General features: G+C 35.6%; 1 protein-coding gene across 1 annotated transcript in view; it reads left to right on the top strand.

The window, feature by feature from the left end:
- Window positions 1-3,844: 3,844 nt before the first annotated feature.
- The window catches only part of CACNA1D (calcium channel, voltage-dependent, L type, alpha 1D subunit), a gene marked incomplete at its 5' end in the record, with an annotated part of 129,008 nt that continues 105,779 nt past the window's right edge, over window positions 3,845-27,073 (top strand). The window contains 5 exon segments of the mRNA XM_009700033.1: window positions 3,845-3,984; window positions 7,793-7,935; window positions 9,353-9,505; window positions 10,466-10,662; window positions 23,668-23,771. Of these exon segments, the coding sequence (XP_009698335.1) occupies window positions 3,845-3,984; window positions 7,793-7,935; window positions 9,353-9,505; window positions 10,466-10,662; window positions 23,668-23,771 (737 nt within the window).

Below are 27,073 nucleotides of genomic sequence, written 5' to 3'. Positions count from 1 at the left end.
GTCTCCACTTGGACATTGAGCCGTTGACTACAACTATTTGAGTGCTACCATCCGGCCAATTCCTTATTCACCAGGTGGTCCATCTGTCAAATCCATGTCTCTCCGATTTAGAGACAAGGATGTTGTGTGGGACAGTGTCAAATGCTTTGCACAAGTCCAAGTAGATGATATCAGTCGCTCTTTCCTTATCCACCAACACTGTAACCCTGTCATAGAAGGTCACCAAATTTGTCAGGCACGATTTGCCCTTAGTGAAGCCATGTTGGCTGTCACCAATCACCTCCTTATTGTCCATGTGCCTTAGCATAGTTTCCAGAAGGATCTGCTCCACCATCTTGCCGGGCACAGAGATGAGACTGACTGGCCTGTAGTCCCCTGGGTCTTCCTTTTTTCTCTTTTTGAAAATGGGGGTTGTGTTTCTGCTTTTCCAGTCAGTGGCAACTTCACTGGACTACCACAACTTCTCACATATGGTGGACAGTGGCTTAGCCACTTCATCCACCAGTTGTCTTGGGGCCTGTGAATGCATCTCATTAGGTCTCATGGACTTGTGCATCTTCAGGTTCCTTAGATGGTCTCGAACCTGATCTCCTACAGTGGTTGGTTCTTCATTCTCCCAGTCCCTGCCTTTGCTTTCTGTGACTTGGATGGTGTGGCTGGAGCACTTGCTGGTGAAGGCTGAGGCAAAAAAGTCATCGAGTACTTCAGTCTTCTCCATGTCCTGGGTAGCCAGGTCTCCCATTTCCTTCTGGAGAGGGCCCACATTTTCCCTAGTCTTTCTTTTATCTCCAGCATACCTGTAGAAGATTTTCTTGTTGCCTTTGACATCCCTGACCAGATTTAATTCTTCCAGGGCTTTAGCTTTCCTAATCTGATCCCTGGCTGCTTGGACAATTTCTCTGTATTCCTCACAGGCTACTTGTCCTTGCTTCCACCCTCTGTACACTTGCTTTTTGTGTTTGACTTTGTCCAGCAGCTCCTTGTTCATCCACGCAGACCTCTTGGTGCTTTTGCCTGAGTTCCTCTTGGTTGGGATGCATCGTGCCTGAGCTTGGAGGAGATGATCCTTGAATATTAACCAGCTCTCTTGGGCCCCTCTTCCCTCCAGGGCTTTATCCATAGTACTCTACCAAGCAGCTCCCTGAAGAGGCCAAAGTCTGCTCTCCTGAAGTCCAGGGTAGTGAGCTTGCTGCACACCATCCTTGCTGCCCTAAGGATCTTGAACTCCACCATTTCATCTTTGCTGCAGCCAGGGCTGCCCTTGAGCTTCGCATTCCCCACCAGCCCCTCCTTGTTGGTGAGAACAAGATCCAGCATAGCACCTCTCCTCGTTGGCTCTTGGAGAAGGAAGTTAGCAATTAATAGAATGTTTGCAATACTGTTTAGGAAATAAGAAACAGTCCTGCTTCCATAAAAGAGAAATAAAATAGGCAGTAACAAGGCCAATATTATTTTGAAAGATGGATGCTAAATGATAGAGTTGTTAGATTTGAACTGTCACATTAAAATGAACTGCAAGGGTATCTGACCGTTAAGCAAGTTACACTGGGACTGGGACTGGGGCCTAGACCAAATAGCAGATGACCATTAGAACATTCTTTGAAGGGAGGCAGTGAAGGACAAAGATGCTTTTAAGGATGGAATCTGATAGGTTGATGGGTGGAATTAAATTACATATTTGCCTGTAATAACAGGACACTGGACATGATGACCTAAGAGGTCATCTTGGCCTAGAAGACTCCATCCAGTCCTTTGTCCTATGTTCCCTTTATGTAAAGAAGCTGTTGAAATTTTGCATATATGAAACTTTGTATCTCTTTTGTTTCACCTTTTCTTTTACTACTATAACTTTGATATATATTTTGCCCATGGCAAATGCCAACCATAATGTTTTTGTCTTCCTTATGTTGTCTTACATTATTTATCTTTCTATATCTGAGCTCTGCAGACTTAGTTATATGCAGGGAGACAGAAATAGCTGTTATTGTGAAATGTGTATATGGTGGGATTTGCTTGAATTTAAGCATTTTTGCAGTATGTTTCTCAGGAACGCTGATAATTCATATTATTGTAACCTCTGTGGTGCTCTCTAGCCAAAGAAATCTGATGGCTTTTGGTGCACCAACCATTCACATTTCTTCTGTGAGGCTACTTCACTCTTGTTATCCAGTAATTGTTCCAATTTATTGGTGATACATTAACAAGTAGAAGGGACAATTGTGAAAGAAATATTAGGAAGTATGAGGAGCAGGATGTCCATCAGTTTCACTGGGCTGGAAGATCTCATGCAAAATATAATGCAACTGAGGAGAAGCTGCCTTGGGTGAAGATCTACAGTGTTTATGAAGTGTACTCAAAGCAGAGGAATAAGGCAGGAGTATGGGACCGAGCCGAGCAGGGGATGAGATCTAGGAATCCTTGCTTTGCACTAGGAGAAAGCCTTACTTCTCACAGTGATCCCAGGGTGCTGGTTGTTGAAGATGGAGACCTGGAGAGGAGAGTGTAGTTTATTGATAAGCCTCTACATTTATTCAAGTCAGTGGTGTCAGATTTATAAATGGATATATCACATCCTATACATAACGAAACCTAAATGGCCTTTTCACAAGGAAAACAAATCTAGCTTCCCAAATTAAAGACTTTGCACATGAGAATATGAAGATCTTTGTTTACATTATAAATGGTTAAAGTTTGTTTTTTATTTGCTTGTATGTGAAAGTGCCAAGTTTTGTGACAAATAGCAAATACATAGTTTCAGGTGTAATGTCTGGGCTGTATTTGAGTCTATGATAGTAGAAGGTTGTAATCCTTACTGAGCAGTTATAGTCTGTATAATTAACATTGTGTGTGATAAGTGAGCAACATCATGTGTTCCTGGATGAGTTTAAAAAAAATGAATCATTCTCTTTGTGTCTCTTATTCTTGGCTGTAATATCTGCATAGTAACAGATAACTAAACAAAGTATTGTACAAAGTGATGAAATTATGTTTTCTGGAGGTAGAAAGAACAAAAGTGTTAACTGATCTGTGTGGATAGCAGTGACTAAAAAATATTATCTGATTAACTAGGAAAAGAGTTTCAATATATACCTCTGTTTAAAATAAGAATTTTGGTAAAATGAAGAAACTAACAATATTTTAGAAAAGTATTGAAACAAATCTGAAGTTGGAGCTTCAATGATACAAGGTGGTGATATACTAACTTAAAATTTCTTCAAGTGTATTAGGGTGATTTAAAGAAATTCTGGTGATGTGGAAGGAAGAATAAGTCAATGAAAATTTCCACATCAAGATGGAAAAGTTGCAAGACAGTTTAAGATTAAAAGAAGACCTTGTTAAATAGCTTACGACTTTTTGAATCTCCTTGGTATGAGATAACACTGTCTCAAACTCCTTTATTAGGTAGAACTCTGTGGGTCCTAATTAAATAAAGGCTGATGTAATGAATAGTGAAAGTATACCACTACATACCTTTTAAGGATATTTCCAGGACCCTGTTCTACAGCATTTTCTGGTTTTAATGAATGCAAAGAATTCTATTGACCTGGGTGGAACAATTTGCTTAAGCAAAGGTATGGTATACTTCCATGTTTGCAGAAACAGAGCCTTTTTCCTCTCACAGAATGTGAAAACAGGAAAATCTCATGCAATTATGTAATTATAACCTTGTCAGTACAGCTATCATTAAGTGCTATGCAATTAAAACCTGTAAAATAAACTGCTGTGAGGTGTTGTACCTCCTTAGTCCTGATCAATACAACTTTCCCACTTACTGCAAATTCTAACTAGTAAAAAAGGTGTTAAATTATGTTGTCTTTCATTGTAATTTTTTTGTCTTTTACAGGAAAAAGTAGAATATGCCTTCCTGATAATTTTTACAGTTGAAACATTTTTGAAGATTATAGCATATGGACTATTATTACACCCCAATGCGTATGTTAGAAATGGATGGAATTTATTGGATTTTGTAATAGTAGTAGTAGGGTAAGTAACTTATCCTTCATTATACAAAGATTTAAAATCTTGTTTACAATGAGGTGGATATAGGTCTGTTCAGCTATGAGTAATGGCCTATGCTTGATTTCTGTTCCTTTGGAGTAAAAGAATGAACTGATGTGAGTGAAAAATTCAAAGTCCTAAAAGTTTTCAACGCTATCTGTTGCTGCAGACTGTGTTACACAATCAGCTTTATAGTAAAAGTTCCCAGGGAATTCTGAGTTCTGCCAAAAATTTTCCTTGGTTGTTTTCTTGCAGAATCTTTTCCATCTGATTTTTTTCAAGGTGAACTCCTAATGTCTTTCCATATGATAAAGGGTGATCTGTTTAGATCCATACATTGTTATTTCTTTTATTCATTTATCCCTATACTGCGGTTATGTGGAGTTCATCTGTTCTTCAAAGACCTCTGGGAGTACCTGTATGTTTTGAAATCTGAGAAAAATTGGACTTTCCTTTGGGGTGCTGCACATCAGGCCCCAGATATATATATCACTTTGACCTGCCTGAAGGAGAATGTACACTAAACATGCCTTCTTTTACCCTGTGCACCTTGCTGTACCAGGAAACCCTGAAGAGTTTGCTCTACTCTCCAGAGGAGGGACTGCTCGGGCCTTATGTAGGTTACAGAAGACTGGAGAGTGGGACATCCCACATTTACGTTATGTACCTGCTTATGATAAATAATGTTTTGTGTCAGCAACTTCGTGTCCGTGGTTGTGCTAGTTCATTAGAAGATCCTGCCTTCAGTGGTCTAGAGAATTAATCTTGAGCCGTATATTCCGCAACTCCCTTAAATATTGTGGAGATTATATTGAAAAAAAGGAATTTCCAGTACTGTAAACTTTGTTTACTGAGAATATTTATTATATGGGGAATATTTATTGTATGGAGAATATTTATTACATGGAGAACATCAGCCAGAACATACAAAGTTATGTGTGGATAGCTTGCAAAGAAGACCTTGGCATGCAGAATGCAATTCTAATTTCATTTTCAAGTTCAAACTATATCAAGGGTTGCCTGTAATTGAAAAGCCCCAGAAATTAGAGTGTGTGCTGTTCTTAACTCATGCCATTAAGGGAAAAGAAAAAGATGCAAAGTAAAGGAATTTGTGGTAAAGCATTATTAAATTTGGGCAAGTATTATCAATGTATGAATACTTGATTTATAACTATTTGATTCTGAGATAGTGAATGTTACTGAGAAGATTGTATTAGGGCCAGTTGCTTGGCATTCAGGCAGTTTTGGTCCAGGACTAAAATTTGTATAGAAATAGATCCTTCATCAGGTCAGGTCATTCTCAACAGATTGGCCTCTGTGCCTGAAGGGTTGGTGGGCAGGTGTGAAGACTATCACACAGAAAAGCTTTATTCTCTTGCCAGGCAGTCACTTGAATAGACCTCTTCCCTTTTTGTCAAGTGACCATGGAGTTACAGTAACCCTGGAGCAGTCTAATTAACATGACCTCTATCCTTGGCTGTGTCCTAAATACATTGTAATTAAAAACATTTCTGTTAACTCATATAAGACTCATTATTGGAGGCTAAATGTAGTTAGGTCAAATGCTTACACTGAAGCTGTGGAAAATACGAAGAAAAAAGGACTACATCTTATCAAATACCTAAAATATCACGCTAAGATTTAAATTCTAGCTCAAAACCAAAAGTTTTGGGATATAACTATTGTGTAGGTTGTCATCAGTCTACTGGGAAGACAAGGTGGACCTTTTATAACATGGCAGGCACTGACAAAACTGTGAGCAGTGTTTTTGTTCTTGCACTGTGTGAGGAATATTTTTGTTTCATCTTTTAAGAAGAGCACAACCCACATAAGCAAGTAAACAAGTATGAGTCCATTTATTTAATTAATACTTAAAAGCCCAGTGAAAAAATTGATTTTTCATGTATAACCCAAGGTGGATATGGAATCACTTCTGGATCTGATTCTATCTGACTAGTTTCATTGTGAAATTTCATTAGGTATTTTAATAACTTTGAAAGATCTGCCATGATGTCCTATATTGAATGTATTAGATGGAATTTGCTCTGTGTGCTTTTTCAGCAGAAACTGTAGCCGTCCAAACGCATCAGTCTTAATTATATGAAAAGAAACTTCTACTAGCAAAAGGAAAGCATGTATAGAGACTTTTTTCCACAACATCAAATTTGGCTTTTAAACTTTGGTAAACTGTACAGAAAAATGAGTGTCAATTTTAATAAAGGAGATCAATAGTTTTATACCTTAGTGGCTTTATAGGATAGACATAAAGTGACAGAGCTGTAGACATAGCTGTGAGTATGATGTTTTCTCCTGTCTTTGTCATTGCTCTTAAACCAATCAGAGTATGAATTACTTGCAGAACAGTCTACCGCTTGCCCACGCGCTATATATGTGCTGTATGCACATAATTTCCATTGATCTCTGTGAAAGAATAAGATGCTGGTATAGAAAGCTTTCGTAAAACCTTTCATGCCTGTAGCCCTTTAATTTTCTGAATGAGGTATGAACTGACAGGCTGAAAGCAGCTTCTCTTAATTTGGGACTTGATTCAGAAGTCTGTTTAATCATGTCTGCCTTTAGAACATGAATAGTCACTCTGAAATCATTGAGGTGGCTCATTTTCTTAAAATGATGCTTCTGTTAAATTGTAGGGCTGAATCAGGACCTGAAATATTAAATGGCTGGATTTCTATGGTTATAGCAATGTGTAGGTTGCTGGTACTCATTCTAAGATCTGTAGTCTTTGTGGCTGGGTTTCACTCTGAAGGAGAATAAAGCAGAATAGTGATGGGTATTGACTGATACAAGTCAGTTGCTTACTGGGGGAAGAGAAAGTCTTCAATATTCTAGTTTGGGCAACCTATTAAACATTACATGATTTCTAGCAACTATCCAGCATGACAGAGTTGTGAAAAATTTTCCTGGGAAAACCAAAAACTTGCACATTTCAGGAGTCCTTTAGAAGTGTGAAACATTTTTCAGGATTGCAGAACTGTATTGACTTGATAATCCTTTCAGGAGAAGTTCAGTTTTGCAACTACTGAGCTACAGATTCTGTGCAAAGGTTAATATGGTTTGCTTGGTCTAGCCAAAGTCTAGAAAACCATGCATCTGAAATGCAGGTCCAAACTGAAATAAACCTAAGATTACTTTGCACTTCAACCACTTGTATTGCTTTGAATTGCTACTAGAAGTGGGAAAGAAAAATAAACTCTCTTGCAAACTGTTTCTGCAGTGAAGAAATACAATATAATAAATGAGTTATCTGGTAATATTTTTATACTGAAAGATATCATGTGTAAGAACCAAATCTTTTTGGTGTTATTAAATGTTAGATTCTGATTGTTTTTAATATATTCATTTTTTGCTAACTGTGGTTAGAATACTCGGCTGTAGTGTCACTTGGAGTTCATATATTCCACCAAAGTTAAAACAGATGCTTTCTAGTGATTGTCTATTTCATGTTCTAAGGATAAGACTGATTCTCCAAAACTTACAGCTAAACTGTTTGAACAAAGACATAGCAAAGTAGCTTCATTTATTTAAAAATAGCAGATTGTGTATACAAGCAGAAGGCTAATTTATTGGATACTATGTGATCATCACTCTCTGGAGGGATTAGAAACTCTTGCACTTCATAACTCTTCCTGTCATGATTCAGTGTGTAAATATACCTCTCATTTTGACAGCTGAACAGCTTTTCAGAATTATCTGCAGTTCAAGTAATTTCTTAATACCTTTGATTGCGTGGTAAACGGATGGTGATCACCTTACCTTTCATCTCTTTTTCTAGATTATTTAGTGTAATATTGGAACAATTAACCAAAGAAACAGAAGGTGGCAGCCACTCAGGTGGCAAACCTGGTGGCTTTGATGTCAAAGCCCTAAGAGCCTTTCGTGTATTGCGACCTCTCCGGCTTGTATCAGGAGTGCCCAGTAAGCTCTTTTCTATTTAATTCCATTGGAACGAATACTGTAACTGATCTGATTATTTAACATTCTTGTTCCAGACACTGACAGAAATGGGATAATATAAAGTTGATTTTTTGCTAACTGGTTATGTATATAAAGTGAGTTTCAAGATGAACAATACCCTCTTTCAGATTGAACAAAGAATTGTGAATTCATTCAGTGTATGATCTTCTTGCACAGTTTAATAAGCAGACGGGGAATACATTTCCTTTTTAGAAACTTTATATAAAGGTAAATTACATGTTAAAATACAATACACCAGAAAATAAAATTCAGATTTATTTTTTTTTATTCCCAAACCCCGCAGATCTGAAAGTGTAGGTGGTCCTAAAATAGTTTATATGTTGGTAAGTGTATGCCAGAGCACATTACACAGTTCATATTTCCTGCCCCCTCCAATGCACATGAATGCCTTCTGTTTATCTCAGTAGACCTAACAGATAAATTAGGAAATTTAAAAAATAGAACAATATTATTTAAAGAAGGCAACTGAATTTTCTGATAATCTTTCCTGTTTTCTTTTAACGTTATTAACTACTGAAGCTATTTGGGCTGAATAAAAGGTTTATGGCTTACAATTCAGCTCTTTCTAGGACATTCAAAAGAAGAATCCTAGTGCTGTGTTTATTATATCATCGTCTGTTGCATGGAAATAATCGTGATGGTATATATTTAGCAAAAGAACTTCAGTGAAGAAAGGAGGAGTCTTATGAAATGTCAGAAAGGAAGTCTATTAAAATAAAAATGAGGCATATTTTGTTCTCATTAGTACTGTGGCAGCTTCATTAGTCTAGGATTTACTTCTCTTGGTAAAACCAAAATTTGGCTAAATGTTTAATTAAGGAGAAAAGAAAAGAAAAATGGAGTAGTTCTGAAAGAGATGTGAGGGACGAATGGTGAAAAAGTGAGTTTCTTCAGGGTAAAATGTGTTTTCCCAGGTAACTAACTATCTTTCCAGACCAAAAATACGGTTCTGTGATTGGCTGAGTGTACATTTTCTCAGGACTTGCCAGAAGTTGTGGTTGTAGCACTGAACTTTTTAAAGGTCATATAAAATGACCTACAGCCACACACTGACTGCATGCCCTCTCTTTCTAAAAAAACCATAAATTCTTGTGCCACATTTCAAGCATTGACTTCTATGACATAACCTTTATTAACAGAGGAGGTAGGTAGACTTTGACATAAAATTTTAGATTCTTATGAAGTATTTTGTTTTACAGGAACATTTTGTGCTTCTGGGCAGTAGAAATTTTTTTAAAAAACTGATTCACTCTATGTGCCTGTATCATAATTTCTAATAATGTGTAATTATAGAAAATTTGGTAAAGCCAGGCAAAGAAGTCTGATTCATATCTTGTATCTTCTTTTTTTCTTTTAGGTTTACAAGTTGTCCTGAACTCCATTATAAAAGCCATGGTCCCCCTCCTCCATATTGCCCTTTTGGTATTGTTTGTAATCATAATCTATGCTATTATAGGATTGGAACTTTTTATTGGAAAAATGCACAAATCTTGTTTTCTTATTGATTCAGGTAAGTCATGAAACTGTTGACTAAAACAAGGGATTAATTCTGTTTTCTTTCAAGTCCATGGGATTTGAGTTTGAAATAGAACAGGGACCAGAGCACTAAAACTGTTGTAACCTCGGTTTTCATAATTTAGGAAGAGTACATTAAATTTAAAAAACAACAACAAAAATGCAAACCAGTTAGAGACTAGAACATGGTCTTAATAGGTTTCCATTTCTGAAATGTGTAACTGAATTGTCAGTAGTGAAAATAGTAATGGTGACTATCCACAAGGGACAACTTGGTAGTTTTTTCTAATCTCTGATTACTGGAAAGCTAGCTAGTCCTATTCCAGGGAAGATACACTTTCCTGAGTTCATAATCTGACAGTGTCTGTCCTTCAAGATTGTGGCAGTGTGGTAAGGAGTGCAGTTCTGAAATGAGTAAAGAAAGAAAACAGTCTTCCTTCATCCAGGTGAAATGATGAAATTAAAGTGTTTGTTACGGGAGAATTTTGAAGGAACAAAGCATCACGAGAGAGAGATCTTATCTGATGGCTAAGAGTACATTTCTATCAGCTAAGCAATGAAGTAGACTATATGTAAGAATTAGTCCAGACCTGTTTTCCTTGGTGGTCCATATGTTAGTATGAAGTGGCATGAAGTGAGGAAACAGCAATGGAGAGAAAAAAAAAATTAGCATGAGGAGACTCTAAAAAGTTATTTTGTATTATTACATGCTTCTTTCCACTGCTTAATTACTCAAGCTCTTTTGTAAATTCAGTTTTGATTAACCTATTTAAGGTTGTAAGGCCCAGATGTGAGAGAGACTGAAAACTCTGAAGCTCCTGTGGATTGCCTTTCTCAGCATTTCTCAGGTTGATATTGGATTTACCTTCCAACAGGGTTAATATTTCTTCATGCGAAGAACTAACTCACAAAAATTTGAGAACTGAAAGTTCTGATTTTTTTGGTTAATTTTCAGATATCCTTGTTGAAGAAGATCCAGCACCTTGTGCATTCTCAGGGAATGGACGTCAGTGTGTCATGAACGGCACTGAATGTAAGGGTGGATGGGTTGGACCAAATGGAGGCATAACCAACTTTGATAATTTTGCATTTGCAATGTTGACTGTCTTCCAGTGTATAACCATGGAAGGATGGACTGATGTGTTATACTGGGTGAGTTCATAAATCATTGAGCTTTGTTTACTTTTAAACAAGCTTCAGTGTTCAAGTGAGAAATAAGCTATGTTTTACAGTATTTTGAAATCTTGGAGAGTTTTCCAGGAGACGAGCTCAGCTGCATACTTTTTCCAGTCACAGCATTTTACTGGACTCCTCAGGCTAAAAAGACATTTTAGAAACAAATTTATTCATTGCTTATTTGAGGTTTTTTTGCCTATTCCATTTGGATAAATGTAATATACATTTATGTCCTTTGGACTAGGATTTTTTTTGTGCAAGCCTACAGTTTTTAATCATCTTTTCTGATTAAGCTTAAGAGCTCTCTTTTTGCAGTATTTCTGCAAAATATTTCACATTATTAACATAAATTAGAACAAAGAAGGCTCTCAACTGTCACTGCTTGCCATGGGGACTGCAAACCATTCAGAAACAACAAATCACAAGAGCTTTGAACCTGACATTGTCCCTGTAGAAACAGCAAAAGGTATAAAAAAAACCTAACTGTGTAAGTCCCTGCCTTTAAATGCATTAGGTATGGAACCTCCACAATCTTACAACATAAACAGACAGCTGGACACAGACTGGGAAACTGAAGATATATTTAGTCCTGATTTTACAAATGAGAATGGAGGAAAAAGAACACGCAGATTTTCAAAGGAATAGGGTCACCTAAATATACGGGTAGACATTTCTCTGCCTAACTCCATTCCAATCTAAGGACATTACATTCTTTTGTGAATCTTTAAGCACCTAAGTATCTGATGTGAGTGATTTGTCCAACATCATTCAAGAAGTCTGTGCCAAAACCAACCTACCATAGGTACTGAAAATCAATGAGAATATTCTGTACTACTTGGTACTCAGCAGTAAGTCTTTGCAGCAATTAGGACCTTACAACAAATATAATTCTAACAGTTCAAGTGTTGGCAAATATTTGTGAAAGAAGAAAACTGATTACTAGTAAGGATCACTATTAGCAAGCTATTAAAAATGGATGAGCTATCTGAAGATGTATCTTAATGGAACTTTACTCTAGGTTATGTTACTCACAGCGGCTCACATTTTGAATTTATTTAAGTTTGTCTGGCCAAGTGGTACTGTTTACTAATAGCACATCTGTTGTGAAGTATTGGATGCAATTAAGGATATAGTGTTACCTAGTGAATGAACACTTAATTTTATGTGGTCATTTGTTGTAAATCAAGGTGAAATATGCTGTCACTAAAAAATACAACACCAGAGTGTAGTCTTAGATAAAATCTGTGATACTAGAATATAGAATATGGGGATGTTTTTAAGATAATGTCATTGTTAAAGATAATTAAGGTGGTAAACTGGCATTCTTTTAGGATTGGAAGACAAAAAAAAATTTCGCAAAATACGAATCTCTGCTTTCACTGTTACCAGAGATACAAAATTGGCTCTAAACATGCAAACCTTCAATACTAAGGAGTCTAACAATAATGCATTGCTACATATAGGCTAATGTATTTTTTTCTCATAGTATAGGTTTATCAACTCTTTGAGTTTTGTTCTCCAACTCTTCCTAATTTTCTCAAAGAGACTGTGTGAATGTAGAATTAGTATGTGCTTTATATGATTTGTGTTCATGACGATGACAGTTACTTTTATCCCTCCTGAAAGAACAGGGAAGGTTTGCCATGATTCTCCAGGAAAAAACCCAACACATTTAACATCTTTCAAGGCGAAAGTATGCCCACATTTCAGTACCTGATAATTCCTCCAACTATTACCAATTTTTTTTGAGAAAATTAATGTAAAAACTTTGGGAAACTGTATTTAGAATATGATTGTTACAAAAGATACAGAAACAGTTTAAGCTGAGTGGCTTAGTGGCTCTTTCCCCTAAGAATTAATGAGCTAATTGATCTGATGCATCTTAAGAAATCTTTGTAGAGTCTCCATTGACAGCACAAAAAATAAGACCATTAAAATAGGATGCTGATTATTGTCATGATCAGACAAAATGCAAAGCCTAAGAAAATTAAAAATTCAAAACTGCACATGTGAGTGAGTTTATTTCTCCATAACGAGTTCCCAGTATAGAATATATTTACAGGTATACAGATGTCAGTTTTCATTTTATTACAAATGATACTGGGATTATTAGACAGAGAAGCAGATATTTATTGACGTATTGAAATATGATCAAAGTAAGATATTAAGTGGCTTTGGAATCTGTTTTAACTTATGTTTATATAATTAAATTATAGATCTGGATTCTTTCTGTCTGTAGATCAACAAATTGCTCATTATCAAGGTGAAATTACTTGCTGAGGATAAGAGGAATGATGATTTAAATGTTTTAATTTTACCCATGTTTTAAGCTGAGGTAGATTTTAGCTATTGCTAGCTGAAAATTGGAAAAGATTTTGTTTTAATTGCAATTATGAAAAACATTAGGGGTATAGCAGACTGTAATAAAAATGTCCAAGGAATCTAAGGACACCATTTTAGCTAGAGGTGCATGGGTTTTGTGGGTTGCTTTTTACTTAGAAATGTGTTGATGGTACGCAGACTGAATGAGTTTTATACAAAACATAAACAACTAAAACCAAACCCACAAATATTAGAAACTGCACAAAATTCTGATTTCCATATGGTCACTGTGTGAACAGTAGTATTAACTATGTAGATTTATCTTGCTAGCAGGTGTAATCTGAGTGGGTGAAATATATGCAATATTTTGCATCATGCTATGTGGCATTCTGTTAGCAAGAATGACAGCTGAAAATGACAGCTTCCAATAACACTCACTAGTGCAGCTTGTTATCACCTGGATAACAACAGTAAACTTGGCTTAAAAATCCTCCAAGCATCAATAATGTTTTTTCTTTTGTGCATACCTATTATAGGTTGAGGACTTGATCCTGCTGCTGCTAGGTACCCTTTAGATCCTGGTGACTCACATGGGCATCCTGCTGCTCACCAGTTTGCATCTGAATCCCATATGTCCTATTATTTTTTAGAGTGTCTTCATCTGGCTACTTTTCTCTCTCTAACTTAATGTGTAACTCACTGGATGGCATGTATTACATGTTTCATCCACAAAAAAGGTGACTTCTTAGTGCCAAATGCTAGACTTAACTATAGAGGTTAAGGGGTAGTGCCCTTGTTTTCAACAGCCAGTGCAGCATATGTGTTCGCAAATTGTATGTGATTGTGACTGCACATCTGTACATTATTTCCACTTATATCAGGATTGTCTTTATTCTCAGTCCCAGTCCTTTCTGTTTGTTTGCTCTCTAGCCCTAACTGAAGGCCTTATGCTGTTAGTTTTGGATCCCAGTAGAGTCCTTGTTATTGGCAAAATGGCAGCTTCTGTGTGCCCAAGTTTTTAATGCTCTGGCTCACGTTCTAAAGCTGAGAGCATAGTATTCTTTGCCTCCTTTTCAATTTATGCTAGCAAGCACTCAAGAATTACAAAATCTGAGCCTGCATTTGCATATTTGGCTCAAGATTTTTTCCATGTCTTTCAAACATCTAGATTTATAGTCTATTCATGGCAAACACATACTTTGTAAATTGCTTTTTATTTTTAGCTGTTTCACTTGATATGTAGCTATTTCACATAATGAGCAGTGGTACTTGCCAGTAAAACCCCCAATTTTCCCATGAGTACCAAAATTATCACATTTAATTCTTCTTGTTTTCACCATAGTGAAGTTATCTTGAGTTACTACACTTGAATAATCTACACTGTCACTACTGTAGCTTGAATGAGAGATGGGCAGGGCCTCTGTGAAACAAGCTACTTTATGTGATGGGTTGCCAGAACAGTTGATTCAGTGATGGAACAACTATATTAGTGGCTACTGAATTTTACTAAGTCAGTATTATGGACAGACATTGCATTACTAGCCCAAATATTAACAGCTCCTCAGTTCTCTGACACCTAGCTGGCACTATTCAGATTGATCTGGAGATTTTTGAGATTGAAGCGCTCAAGCTGAAATTGCTGAATAATGGTACATTGATGTCTTACATGGTTTTGCCTATTAATACACCTACTGATATGTTAACAAGATATTCTGTCAAGGATTCATGTTTAAAATACACAATTCATTACTTGAAATGTCTAAGCAATCTCAAATATATCTAAAACTTGCATAAAGTTTAAAGAAACGGGTATCTTCTTTTCTAATATACCGGTTACTAATATGTCAGCTTCTTAAACTGTGTCCTTTACTACTGTTTGATAGTATCATATGTTATCATCAAAGAAATAATTCATTCATAATTCCTCTGCTTTTATAACCAAAAGAAGTGTACGCTTAGAAATCTGTTTCTTACTCAAGAAATTAAGCTTTATATGTCCCAGTATACTCCTTGAAGCATCTTAGAACATTTGAAGAAAATCTGTCATTTCTGTATCGCAGACTGTTTAGGCTGCACTGCACTTTTGAGTATGTGTAGTATGCAAGAGTCTACACAGCCATTGCATTAATGTTACTAGAAGCAACATATCAAGATAGAAAAGACTGTATCGATATTTAAATTTATTTCTATAACAAAGTACAAGAGTAGTGGCTTCCTTACTGGCTTTCCAATAGTGTGAGATGGCTTCCTTTACTGTGCATAAACTAAAAGGTAGAAAATCACTATACATTTGTTTTCTAACTGGATGAGGATTTGAAAAAATGATTAAGACTCCCACATAAACCTATGCATAGAAAATAAAATAATTACAAATAATCACAGTAATAAACCAAAGCAATCTATTGATTTCTCAGAACGTCAGTCAGATGATCAGAAGCTCAGACAATCTTCTAATCATACCATGAAACCAGCTGATGTGCAGCCAAAGATTTTTCCTAAACACAAGCAAATATTTTGCAAATACATCTGACAAGAAAACCCCTTGGCTCGGGCACAAAATGTATTATTAGTCCATAAACAAAAAGTTGCAAAGTGTTTGAAGTATTATCAAAATTGTCATCAGAGTGCTGAGCAAGAATCTCTAAAAAAATAGCTTTCAAAAATTGTGGCCAACAGTCAAATAAGCTATAATACTCTAGAACTTTGAATTGAATGATTTAAGAAACCAATGGGAAACAACTACTTTGGGTGATTTAAGTCATATTAATCCCCTTACAGCTGCAGAAATGGAAGGCATATTATTGCATCCAAACAATAATTGTCAGCAAAGAATTTCAGCTTACAGTCTGAGAGAAGTCGAAGAATGCTTGAAGCTTTTTTCCCTTTGTAAATCTGTTGCAAATATTCAGCAATGTTAAAAGAGGATATATGCTAATATGCTAAAAAATCTTAGAAGTTATTTATTTCTGCCTTTATCTGTTATGTACTAAGGATAGCTTAATGCTATTCTCTTAGCATCACTCAACACCACTCACAGGTCGTCTAAGGGAGACTCTTCAGTGAAACAAGTCAGCTCATCCGCAAAGGCATTGCTGTGCTGGATGCACAGTGCTCCCAGCCTTTGGTGACTACATAGCCAGAAATTTAACACATGATATCCAGCTACAGAAAGAGTGATAGAAATTTTGGAGGGCAGTGTTAATATACTGCATAAATCACACTTAAGAGCCACGGATTGCAGGCAGGATTTTTTTTGAATTTGCGTGTTAATTACTTGAACCCAATTTCATGTTAAAATCTAGCTTACCCCCCCTGCCTTTTAGGTAATGATTTGGACTAATTACTTTTTTATGTTCTCTAGACATAAAAAGCTCCAAATCAACGAATTTTAGATTGCAAAGAAACAAGATTTTAATTGCCAGTAAATTAGAAACCTCAGAAAGAGAGAAAAGGGAATGGTCAAATTCAGACATCCGAACAGCTACCAAGCCAAGGAACATACATATTAAAAGTTTGAATTAGCATCAAAAGGGATGATCATATAGTATAATTCTTTTTCAAATGATCGTCTTAACAAAAACACCCCACCTGAGGAGGATTTTAAACTACGTCATAGGCAAATATCTTTCCCATGAAGTGAACTTGATTTACTTTGACAAGATATTTAGTAACTCAGTCTTAGCTGACTGCTGACCTGTACTGCAGTCAAAGTGTGGAACTAATTTCTTGTCATAGATCATTGCAAATACTTAAAAGAACATACTATTGCTCCCCAGAAAGTTTAAATAAAATGGATAGAAGTAGGCTAGATTTTAGGTAGTGCTAAGAATTCCACTAGTTGAATAGCTAGAGTTTCTTCCAAAAACTTTGCCACAAGAAGCAATCAATCTTTTAAAACCATCCTGGTTCCCAGACTGTCCCAGGATAACAGTTTAGTAGACAAATTCAGATCTACCTTGAGTATTGGGGTTTTGTTCATTGTTTCTACATAAACTAAGGTAACAATTTTACAGCATCAATCTGAATAGTACATGCTGTTACACTTGCATTTTTCTGTATCCAGCATATGGGAAATATTAAATACATCCAATTATTATATAATGTTGTATGGTACATATATAGGTGGCATAGCATATATGAAAAGAAAAAAGGTCTTTAGTACATATGACCAAAGTGCATACTATTACTTGGTTCATTTTAATACAGTGTAGCTAAATATTTAAAAATAAACATACCTTCACAACATTACTTACTTAATTTTGATAGTTTTTTCAGCCCTTAGATTTAACAAACCAAATCAGTACATTTTCTTATGGTAGTGTCCATCTGCTCAACCTGGGATAGCTACCTGAAAAAGAGAAAATAATTTCTTAGCAGTCACATTTGTCATCTCGTCTTTCCTTGGAACAATTCTTTGATTCCTCTCTCCCTTCCCCTCCCCAGTTAAAGACAGTAAGCTGATTTGTGAAATGCCATCAGCAGTAATTAGCTAAAATAGCCTTAGATGCAAAATAAACTATCTGAATAATAATAAAAAAAAAAGACCTGCAGCTAAACTTATTTCTAATCAATATTAGAAAAAAAACATAAACAATCAGCTTTTGAAGAATAAAGGCTTTATATGTTCACCTAAATTGTATACTTCATTAGCTAACAATGGATAAAAATAACAGAAGGAAGAAATTGTAAACAACTTAATAAAACTGAAGCAGAGTCTTACAAGTTCAGGTTTGACTTGAAAGGGGCACTTGTATGTGTCCTATATGCGACTTTATAGCATGGTTTACATATGGAAGACCAGGGCAAAATTTAAAGTGATTAATTACGAGGCTTTCTAGGTGCTGTAACCATTTTTCACTTCCCCAAGAGATATATTTCTCTTTAGGCCTACCTTAATGCCTGAGCCATAGAATTCTGATTTTTCCAGTTGTTGCTGAGCTGAAATGCTTAACAAAGCAGTGGTCTCTGAGTTCACATCCCACCAGTGTATCTCTCTGCTTGTTTCTGTGTTGGCAGCACAACAAAGTTGAGTCTGGCCAACCAGGAGATTGTCAGGAAAATCTGTACTTTAACTCCAGAACCCAGATAAGATTGAGTATAAAGTTACATGCTTTTACTAACCAATCTGGAGGCTGATATGCTTCGAGCACAGCCTGTTTTAAGACAGCTTTAAATTAACTCCACTTCAGCCAAGAAAATCCGAGGACACAACCTTTGAAGCTAGAAGGCTTTGAAAAGCTGTCTAGCGTGCTCTAAAATGAGTAGAATAAATAGCCTGTGATCTGAGGTTTTGTGAACCTACATTGCATGCTTCGAAGAATGCAGGATTAGTCCCATTTCAGAAAATGCTGGTCTCGGAAGTATTTTACACCTGTCAAGAAACTGAGTTTGTCAGTCTTAATCATTTCTAAGATGATTAGGTAGATTATAGGTAACAATAAACAAACCCATTTATGTGTTTATTGGAATGTTATAAAAGGAGGAAGATAAAATTGAAACCTAAGGAAACTAAGAAACTTAAGAAATTACACAAGTTTGAAACGTTGTGGAAAATAATTCAAAATAGGTTCATGCATCAGTGCATTATATCTCTAATAGGACAAATGCCAATGTAGAGGTGTTACTGCATTGCTTTATCATCATCCCCAGTTAGGGCTTTGATTAATTGATACATACAAAGAGGTTGTAACAATTTTCAGTAAAACAGTACCAGGTGTACAGAAAAGTAAGACCTTGATCTGCATGCAATTGCATATGGGGATTTTACTTACAATTACCACAGATAGGGATAAATGAGACATTTTAGTGATTTCTAATTAATGTTTTAGATTGGAGTGTGCCATCTGCTGCTGTGTAATACTGATGCTTATGTCTGCTGTAGGTTTGGTTTTCTCCCAGTTTCACTTCAAAGTCTTGGTCTCTGATCATCTATGCAGCATTGTTGACTCCAGCTACAACACAGCTAACTCCAAATGCCAGATGAGGCAGTTTCAGACACTACCAAGTTTGTCCTGTCGGCTCAAGATAATTCTTCAAGACTTTGCAGACATAAGCTAACAAACATATACATTTAAATATAAATTTATACATGTAAATATACAATGAAAATTAATTATTCTCCACCAATTTAACTTGCATAAAGTAACTTGTCTCCAGATCTGGTAGCATCAACAAATGGGCCCTTTTACAAGGACTTTTGAACCATTAATTACTGCGTCACTCATGAAAGGGATAGGAAGAGCTTCAGAGTTCAGTTCAAAATTCTTTTCAAACCTGTTTAAACATGCAAATCTAATTTAACATCTGTATGAAAGGAGTGAAAATGCCAGAGCATAGCCAAAAGTGGCATCTCTGGAGAATAAGCATTTTAAACACTTATATAATTGAAGTAGTACGTGTCTACTGTTATGGTGAAACAGAATTAAGTGATATGAAAAATACTTTGTCCTTCCTATCATCCATCATCTCATCTGTCCTCTGGTTGATGTGATGGACAAACTAATTAGAACTGAAATCCAAACAGTAAGAGTAGATCTGGAAAAAGGCACAACAAAGTGCCAGAAGGACAGTACTGTGGGGGGGGTGTCTTTGCAATAGGTGTTAGGGATGCTAAAAGCTTAATGGACTCAAAAAGAGGTGCAACGAGTCCATTGAGAGCCATTAATATGACACCTCCTTTGGTATAGTATATCCCTGAGCCACAGAGCATGGGAGCCTTGCAAGACTTTTTGCTGAGGATTTGAGATGTGGTATCTCCTAGATTTCCTGGTGTTACTTTACCATAATTCAGGGGCTTTTATTGTTTACGTTTCTTAGTTGCAACCTCCAATGCATGTGGAATTTGTGTCTTCGTAGCTCCTTATTCTGCACTTTGGGTGAGAAGTCAGCATTAATCCTTTCAACTGAAAATACGTTGTTTCTGAGGATGGCGATTTTCCTATGCTCATGTTTTAACAAAACTCTGCCTCAATTTTTAATCAGAAGGCAAATTGACTCCTTTAATCTTTCTTTAATTGAAAGTTATGGAAAATGCCACTTGACATGCATGAAATGAGCAGCATTTTCCAAAAGGAAAGGACTTCTTTTTATACTTTTATCTCTAGTATTAATGCAATCAGAAATATTACTTCATGAATAGAAATTACAATGCATTACTTGAACAGAGTTCAGTTGTCTCTAGAATTAAATGGTAACATTCTTGAGCAGATCCAGTTTCAGGCTGTTGTTTTTGGGAGTTCAATCTTAGATTAGTGCCAAGGTGTTCTACTAGATTACTGGTTCCTGAGTGAGGAATGCTTTTGAATTAGTTCAGCATCTGCCCAAACCAAAACATTTCTTCTCGCACTGGTTAGCTACAGTTTTCAATTTTTATATCACAAGGCATTAGTCCTAGATAGATTAGCCTAAACCATTGGGCTTGAAATCAAACTGCATAAATGAGAAGAAGTTTTTTTTTTCATATGTTATGCACTATAAAGTAAATGAAGGAAATGCCAATGACAGTTGCCTATGGTAATAGAGACTTTATGACAAAGCATGGAAATTTCAGCTTTGCTCCTGGGTTACTAAGTTAGCACAATGCCTGGCTTCTTGAATACGTTCTCTTTGTGAGCAAAAACATTGTATCAAGTGGATTGCAGTCATTCTGCTCTTTTTTCTCCAAGTAGAATTACAAATATTAATCTTTCAGGTTTGTCAGAAAGATTTATAAGAGGAAAATGTTGTTATCAATCCCAGATGAATTTATGCCTTCACTCTGAACTCTGGTGACTCACAAACAACTGTTTGCTAATGGTATAGTTCAGTTAGATGCAAAATGCATTCATAAGTATTTGAAATTTAATCAAAATGTTTGCTCTTACCAGCTATTATTAGAAAAACACTTTGCCTGTATCATATGAATAATTTCTATGAAGCAAACTCAATTCTAAAGTGATAAAGTAATTATGAATATGCATTTAAAAAAACCATTGAGTAAATTTTATTCCTAAACCTTAAGGCCAGATGCCTACAATTGAAAGAAGATGCAAAGGGCAACATACACTGGGACAATGCAGAAATTCAGTCTGGGTAATAGGATATTTTAGTAAATACCTGAACCTTTTCATTGTTAAGACTTCTCAAATGTAGGGGACTTGCTCTGAGGGAATGGCAATCGATGATTGAAAACAAAACACTACAACTGACCTCCTTAGCATAGGCAGCTGACATGCTAAGTATTGCTAAAAGTATTGCATAGGAGACTAAGAATAAGTAGATCAGTATAATGGCAGCATTATGAAAGACTTTATTTTCCATATGAATATGTTGTTGCAGAATAGGACTATGGAAACTTGGGATTTTTTAAAATTGAAGGTAATGATTTCAGCCTTTCTGAATGGCTCTAACTCTTCTCCATTTTAATTTCTCTAAAATATGGTTTTATTGAAATAAAAAGGAAAAAAATCCAAATAAAATATATGTTTTGCAGTTTTCTTTTTTTCCTAGCAAGTCTAAGTAATTTTAAGTTACTTTTCAGTACTTCAGTTCAATTACTAAAGCATTTTAAAAGGTGATACATAGATTATTTTAAAGGATGCATGAAGAAGTTGTATAAAATAATCTTCTTTGGTTACTTAGGAAGTTTGTTTACTTTAGTTAGTATAAAGTGACATTATTACAGATCATCATTGAGGGAAAGTGCCTAAGGGCCTTAACCTGCGAAGACTTAATGCATGTGCTTGTATCTAACCATCCCTAGGGCCACCTTGCAGAAACTGAGATTATGGTACATTTTTAAAAGATAGATGAAAAAAATAAAATAAGAAGTACAGTTTGAAAAGTTTGTTCCCATACTTAGTATATCTATTCCAACAGAGACATTAAGGACAGGAGTCAAACTTGACTATCAATAGAGCTCAAAGCCTAATCACAAATTTCAGATACAACGAACAATAGCATTCACAGAAGAGGAAAAAGGTTTGCCCAAAGATTTTTCTACACCACCATATCCACTCTCGAATGCTAATGCAAATTTTATTGTCTGCTGAATTTTACGGCTAAAAAGCATTTTAAGAAGAATCTACTGCAAACTTGTTGGTATAAACAAAAATGCCAGAATAATTCCTGTCCCACAGGAGACATTTCCAAGAAGTTCCAAGTCAGAATTACTTTTGTAACTTTTCAAAATGTCTTTTTGCACCTGAATGCTGCACACAAAACCAATTTACCTGTGTTTTAAAATATCATTTTTCTGAATAGGCCTTTTTAGATCTCCGTGGGTATGTTTCTTAGAGTCCATCTTCTGATAGGTATAATGAGCTCGCTAAGAATAGACAGTGGAAAAGGTCTGTATAGAAAAGCTTGTGTGAGTCTATGAAGAGTGTATTTAAAGCTCAGTTACTTCAACCTTACTTAAAAAAAAAATCAGTAATAGCTTTTTAAACTTGATTTAACCTTTATCTTGATACAGTTTTTGTTCGGAAGTGGTTCTGGAGCATTTCCATGTTTCCACTAAGTTTCTAAAATTTTATTTCAGTTTTTCATTTTCCTAAAATTGTGTTCATGTTTTTACAGAAATTCATTCTCATTTATTTATTTTTGAATTAATTTAAAAGGTCTGACTGCATCCAACTGTAGTATTTCAGGAAAAAAATATTGAAATTCCATGTTACAGAAAAATTAATATTGCTTGTACTGTTGAGATACATATTACTGTTTCTTTTCTCAAAGGATCATTCATGTAGCTAGGATATATATGAACTAAAAATCTTAATATTTCAATGTACTTTGTAAGCATCATTTTAATTAATGAGATCTGAAATTTAGTTGATATTCTAGGTGTTAAAGAACAGAACTGTTGCAATGCTTCATTTATGTTTGATAATATTTTTGATCTGAATGCTAGGTTTGCTCAGTATTTTATTTTAGAGTACGTATTAGAAATGCAAAGTGAATGTGGCCAGTGCCTTCTTTCTTGTATTGTCCTTCTTTGAATACTGAGGGAATGCATAGAATGATTAAATTCTCTGACTCTTTATTGCTATTACTATAGTGATCTACTCTATAAGATCATCTTATTTCTTGCAGATGAATGATGCTATGGGATTTGAATTGCCATGGGTGTATTTTGTCAGTCTCGTCATCTTTGGGTCATTTTTCGTACTAAATCTTGTTCTTGGTGTATTGAGCGGGTAAGCATACACCTTTTTCATCATGAAGGCAGAGTCCTGAATTCAGCTGCCATGAACACACAGGTTATCTTATACAGGTGAGACTTCAGTTGTGATGATATCTTTTAAGAAACCTCTGTTTCTTTCTCCTGTAATTAGAACAGAAACAGTTTTCTGTAGCTGTTACATAAATAACATACAAATACCAAAATCAGAGTTTAGACGTACCAGTATATATTCTTCACGTCCATACTTGTTACAAAATTATAAAAAGGGCTAATAATTCTCATGCACTTATTTAAATGTTATTTTGATTAATCTTCTAAGGCATCACATCTACAACATAATTTGGGTAAGGAAATTAAACAAATATTCATCAATTTTTTTTTTAAGAACTGAATAAGCCATAAACTTTCAGTGTTGAAACCTACGTGATCTGGCAGCTGCAAAAAGGACTCTGCTGTTTAATGAATGACTGAATCATAACTTATTTCCTTACATTTTACAGGTAAATGATGCAATAGGATGTGAATGGCCATGGATCTATTTTGTTAGTCTTATCATCCTTGGCTCATTTTTCGTACTTAACCTGGTTCTTGGTGTACTTAGTGGGTAAGCAGTTGAGTTAACATTGTGTATGCTACTGCTACTTGTAGATGGCCTCTGCATTTACTGAAGCTTCTCAGTGATGGCTTTTTTGCATGCACTTGAGATTCTTATGTCATCCTACCAGTGTTTGCTCTTTTAACTGGACTGTGTGATTCTACTGCCTGTATCTGTCTGACATCACGTTCACCATGCTTGCCAAAAATATTAATTAAATGAAGCACTAATCTCGTTACTCTATAATATTCCAGCAGGGCAAAACATTATTTTGCACACAGAGATGGATGGGGCACCTGTACAAATATTCTCCCCTATAGTTATGGACAAGTGTCCTTTTCTGAAAGCCCAACTTCTGGTTTTGTTCAAATATCCATAAAGTAATTGAAGTGTTATTTGTGTTTACCAGTCATGTTGCAAAATATTCTTAATGAGTGCTTCAAGATCTGTCTTACAGAAAGAGTATGACTAGGTTACCTTGACACAAAGTGTTCAGTAGGGTATATTGTAGAGCTGTGTACTGCTATGACAACCTGCACCAGCAAGCTGATATATTTATCAATAATCAAGTACCAATTTAATATACTTGTCAGTGGGAGGTTGTCACAGCTTTTTGTTGGTTTGTGTACTCCAGACCCACGCCAAGAACTAAAGTGGTGTCAGTTGTAGCTGTATAATGTGGTGTCAGTTGTAGTTGTATAATGTGGTGTCAGTTGTAGTTTATGGCAACAGTTTTCAAGGTTTGTTTCTTATAGACCCCTTAGGAGGTTAAGACTCCGCTTCCTTTGCCATTTCCTGGTTTCTAGTACACTTGAGCTTGCAAAACTCCAATTTATGGTAAAGATATTTTCTGATCAATAAATGATCCTGCTAGCATTTGAATACTAAAAGAAAAGTAGTATAATTGTATGTATTAAGTTTTAGTTATACAACAAATGATATTGTTCTGGCAATCTTAGGCAAGCTGTGCCAGCTTTGTTAACCAACAGGGAAATTTCTCTTGCATAAAAAGCAGCCTGATGTCGTAGTTGATGGTGTCATCAGACTGCTGATTGTGGGTGCATCCCTATTGGAGTCTTTGCCATGTTGTACATTAGACTTGAAAGGAATTATAATGCATTATTATATTCCTGGAAATCAGGCAATCGGACAAAATTTCCAGTTGCTGATATGATAACTCTGCTACAAGACCGTTTTTATCTGATGAGTGGTTTTACGGTGTTTTTTAAAATAAGTTGTTTATCTGTATTAGATTACTGTTGCAAACAGGAAACTAGAGAAAGCGTAGTTTTTCCTTAGTGTCAGAATCACTTTACAAAGCAGACGTTTAAGAGCAAAGAGGTAGTGCTATGAACACATTGCTGATTTTTAGATTTGATCTCTTCCTTCCGAGACCTAGCCTGTAAAGTCTGATTTATACAGTCGTATCAACTTTATTTTATTCAGGGACAGAGGTGTAAATTGTTGCAAAACTAAGGGCCTAGCTTTCATGTCACGGCCACATTAGACAAACAAAATAAGCAAAAGGACAGATGAATGAGGGTAGTTGAAGTGTAATTTATTTCTTCTTTTGATACTATTACCCAATGGTGCTGTGTGACAAGACTTCCCACTGAAGTCATTAGAGGATTAGGTTTTCACAGTTCCTTTCTCTGGCCCTTAAGAAGGTTATAAGCAGCAATTAGTTTTCTTCTGGTTCTGTGAAGATGTCCTGTGGTAACAGTTAATTAAATATTCCCCTTTGCCCTTGCATGACTTGAATTGTATTGGTTTCAGATTTTTGTGTTTTTAAAAACAAGTTGTGGGGAAAGTAATGCCAGATTTGATATTTTGTTGCACATGTTCATTTCTTCTACTGAAGCCTTGGAAATTTAGAGAGACCCTCACAACTAAGCTTTACATTTAAAACATTTAAAATACTTCATAAGGTTTACAACATTATGATATGTATGAAATTTGTCAGAATCTGGAGTTGTTCTTTAGCTGCTGTTACAATACGGGGGGAAGAGGTGTCCCCTTGTCCTTGGGTTCCATTTTGCAGACAGGAAATCACTGATTTCTAGGTATTGTTTGATCCGTAGAGCTCTAACACTCTTCAGGACCCTTCCTGGCTTGCCTTCGATTTCCAGTGAACAGAAATGGCAATGTCAAGTGTGATGTGAACTCTCCTTAAATTCATAAAGTCATTCATTCCTAAATTTATTTTCTGCCATAGTGTCACCTAACTGCAGTGTCACTTGAGTGCTCAGGGTGCTTGATGAATCATTTGAATGCATGTTTGTCCTAAATACATGAGCAAGCCTTCTTTAACACTCCAGTTTTTTATTTTTTTATGCTGAAGAAGATGATATCAGTGAACTGAGACATGTGATATATAAATGTCGCTAATGATTGACGTTGAGAGCAGAAGGAGAAAGGAAAAGAGAGTATTCCTGAAAGATACGTGTGATACCAAACTAATGTTTGAGATATAAGTAAAGACAATGTCCTGGCATACTTGTTTGAAACTCTGATGAGGGCCGGTGTGGAATACTGTTTATTTTGATTACTAAATGCTATTTGTATATAAATAATAAACATTTTTCACATATTTTCTGTTTAGACCTATCTGTCTAAATTTTATGGGTAAAAATGATGTACCATTAAAATCCTATGGATGGATTTGTGTTCCTTAGTAGAAAGCTAATATTTTTCATTCTGAGCCAGGCATTGAATATGTAGCACATGCATTCTTTGGGTTTTTTTTTAATTTAAGACTTATTAGCTTTTATGTTTTCTGCTTTTCAACCCATAGCATGAAACTTGATTTATGATAAATCTACAAAGAAAGTTAAATTTTACTAAACTAATCAAACTTCAAGAATGTAAAAATTATGCCAACTTGCTTGAAAAGCATGGCTTTGCATACAGATTTTGGAAGTGGAATCTGAATGCCTAATACACCTTTTCTGTATCAAAGTGTTATTTCCTGTAATATCAAGTTATGCTGTGTACATTTAAATCTGTCTGCTGTTTTGATCAGTTTGTGTTTTTAAAATATTCATTCATTCTCTTTGCACTCCGTTGTTACTCTGTGACCATCTGCCCCTTTTTATTTCTGTAATGCCTCTTGTGCACTGCATGTTTGATGTATTTAGATACTGTACAAATGGATGAGAATGATGATTTGGGAGATCTTTTGTTTTACATCTAGCCGTTTCTGAAGGTGAGTATTACCTGGTGATCCATGTCAGTTTTGCCTGCTGAAGGTGACATTCTTAAAAATAGATTTCATATTTTTAATAATATGTGTAAATATCTATTTTTAATAG

This window comes from Cariama cristata, unplaced genomic scaffold (genome assembly GCF_000690535.1).
Source record: "Cariama cristata isolate BGI_N322 unplaced genomic scaffold, ASM69053v1 scaffold18025, whole genome shotgun sequence".
Classification (NCBI taxonomy): domain Eukaryota; kingdom Metazoa; phylum Chordata; class Aves; order Cariamiformes; family Cariamidae; genus Cariama; species Cariama cristata.
Note: the sequence above shows the minus strand (reverse complement) of the source record. Positions and strands in the feature narration are given on the sequence as shown.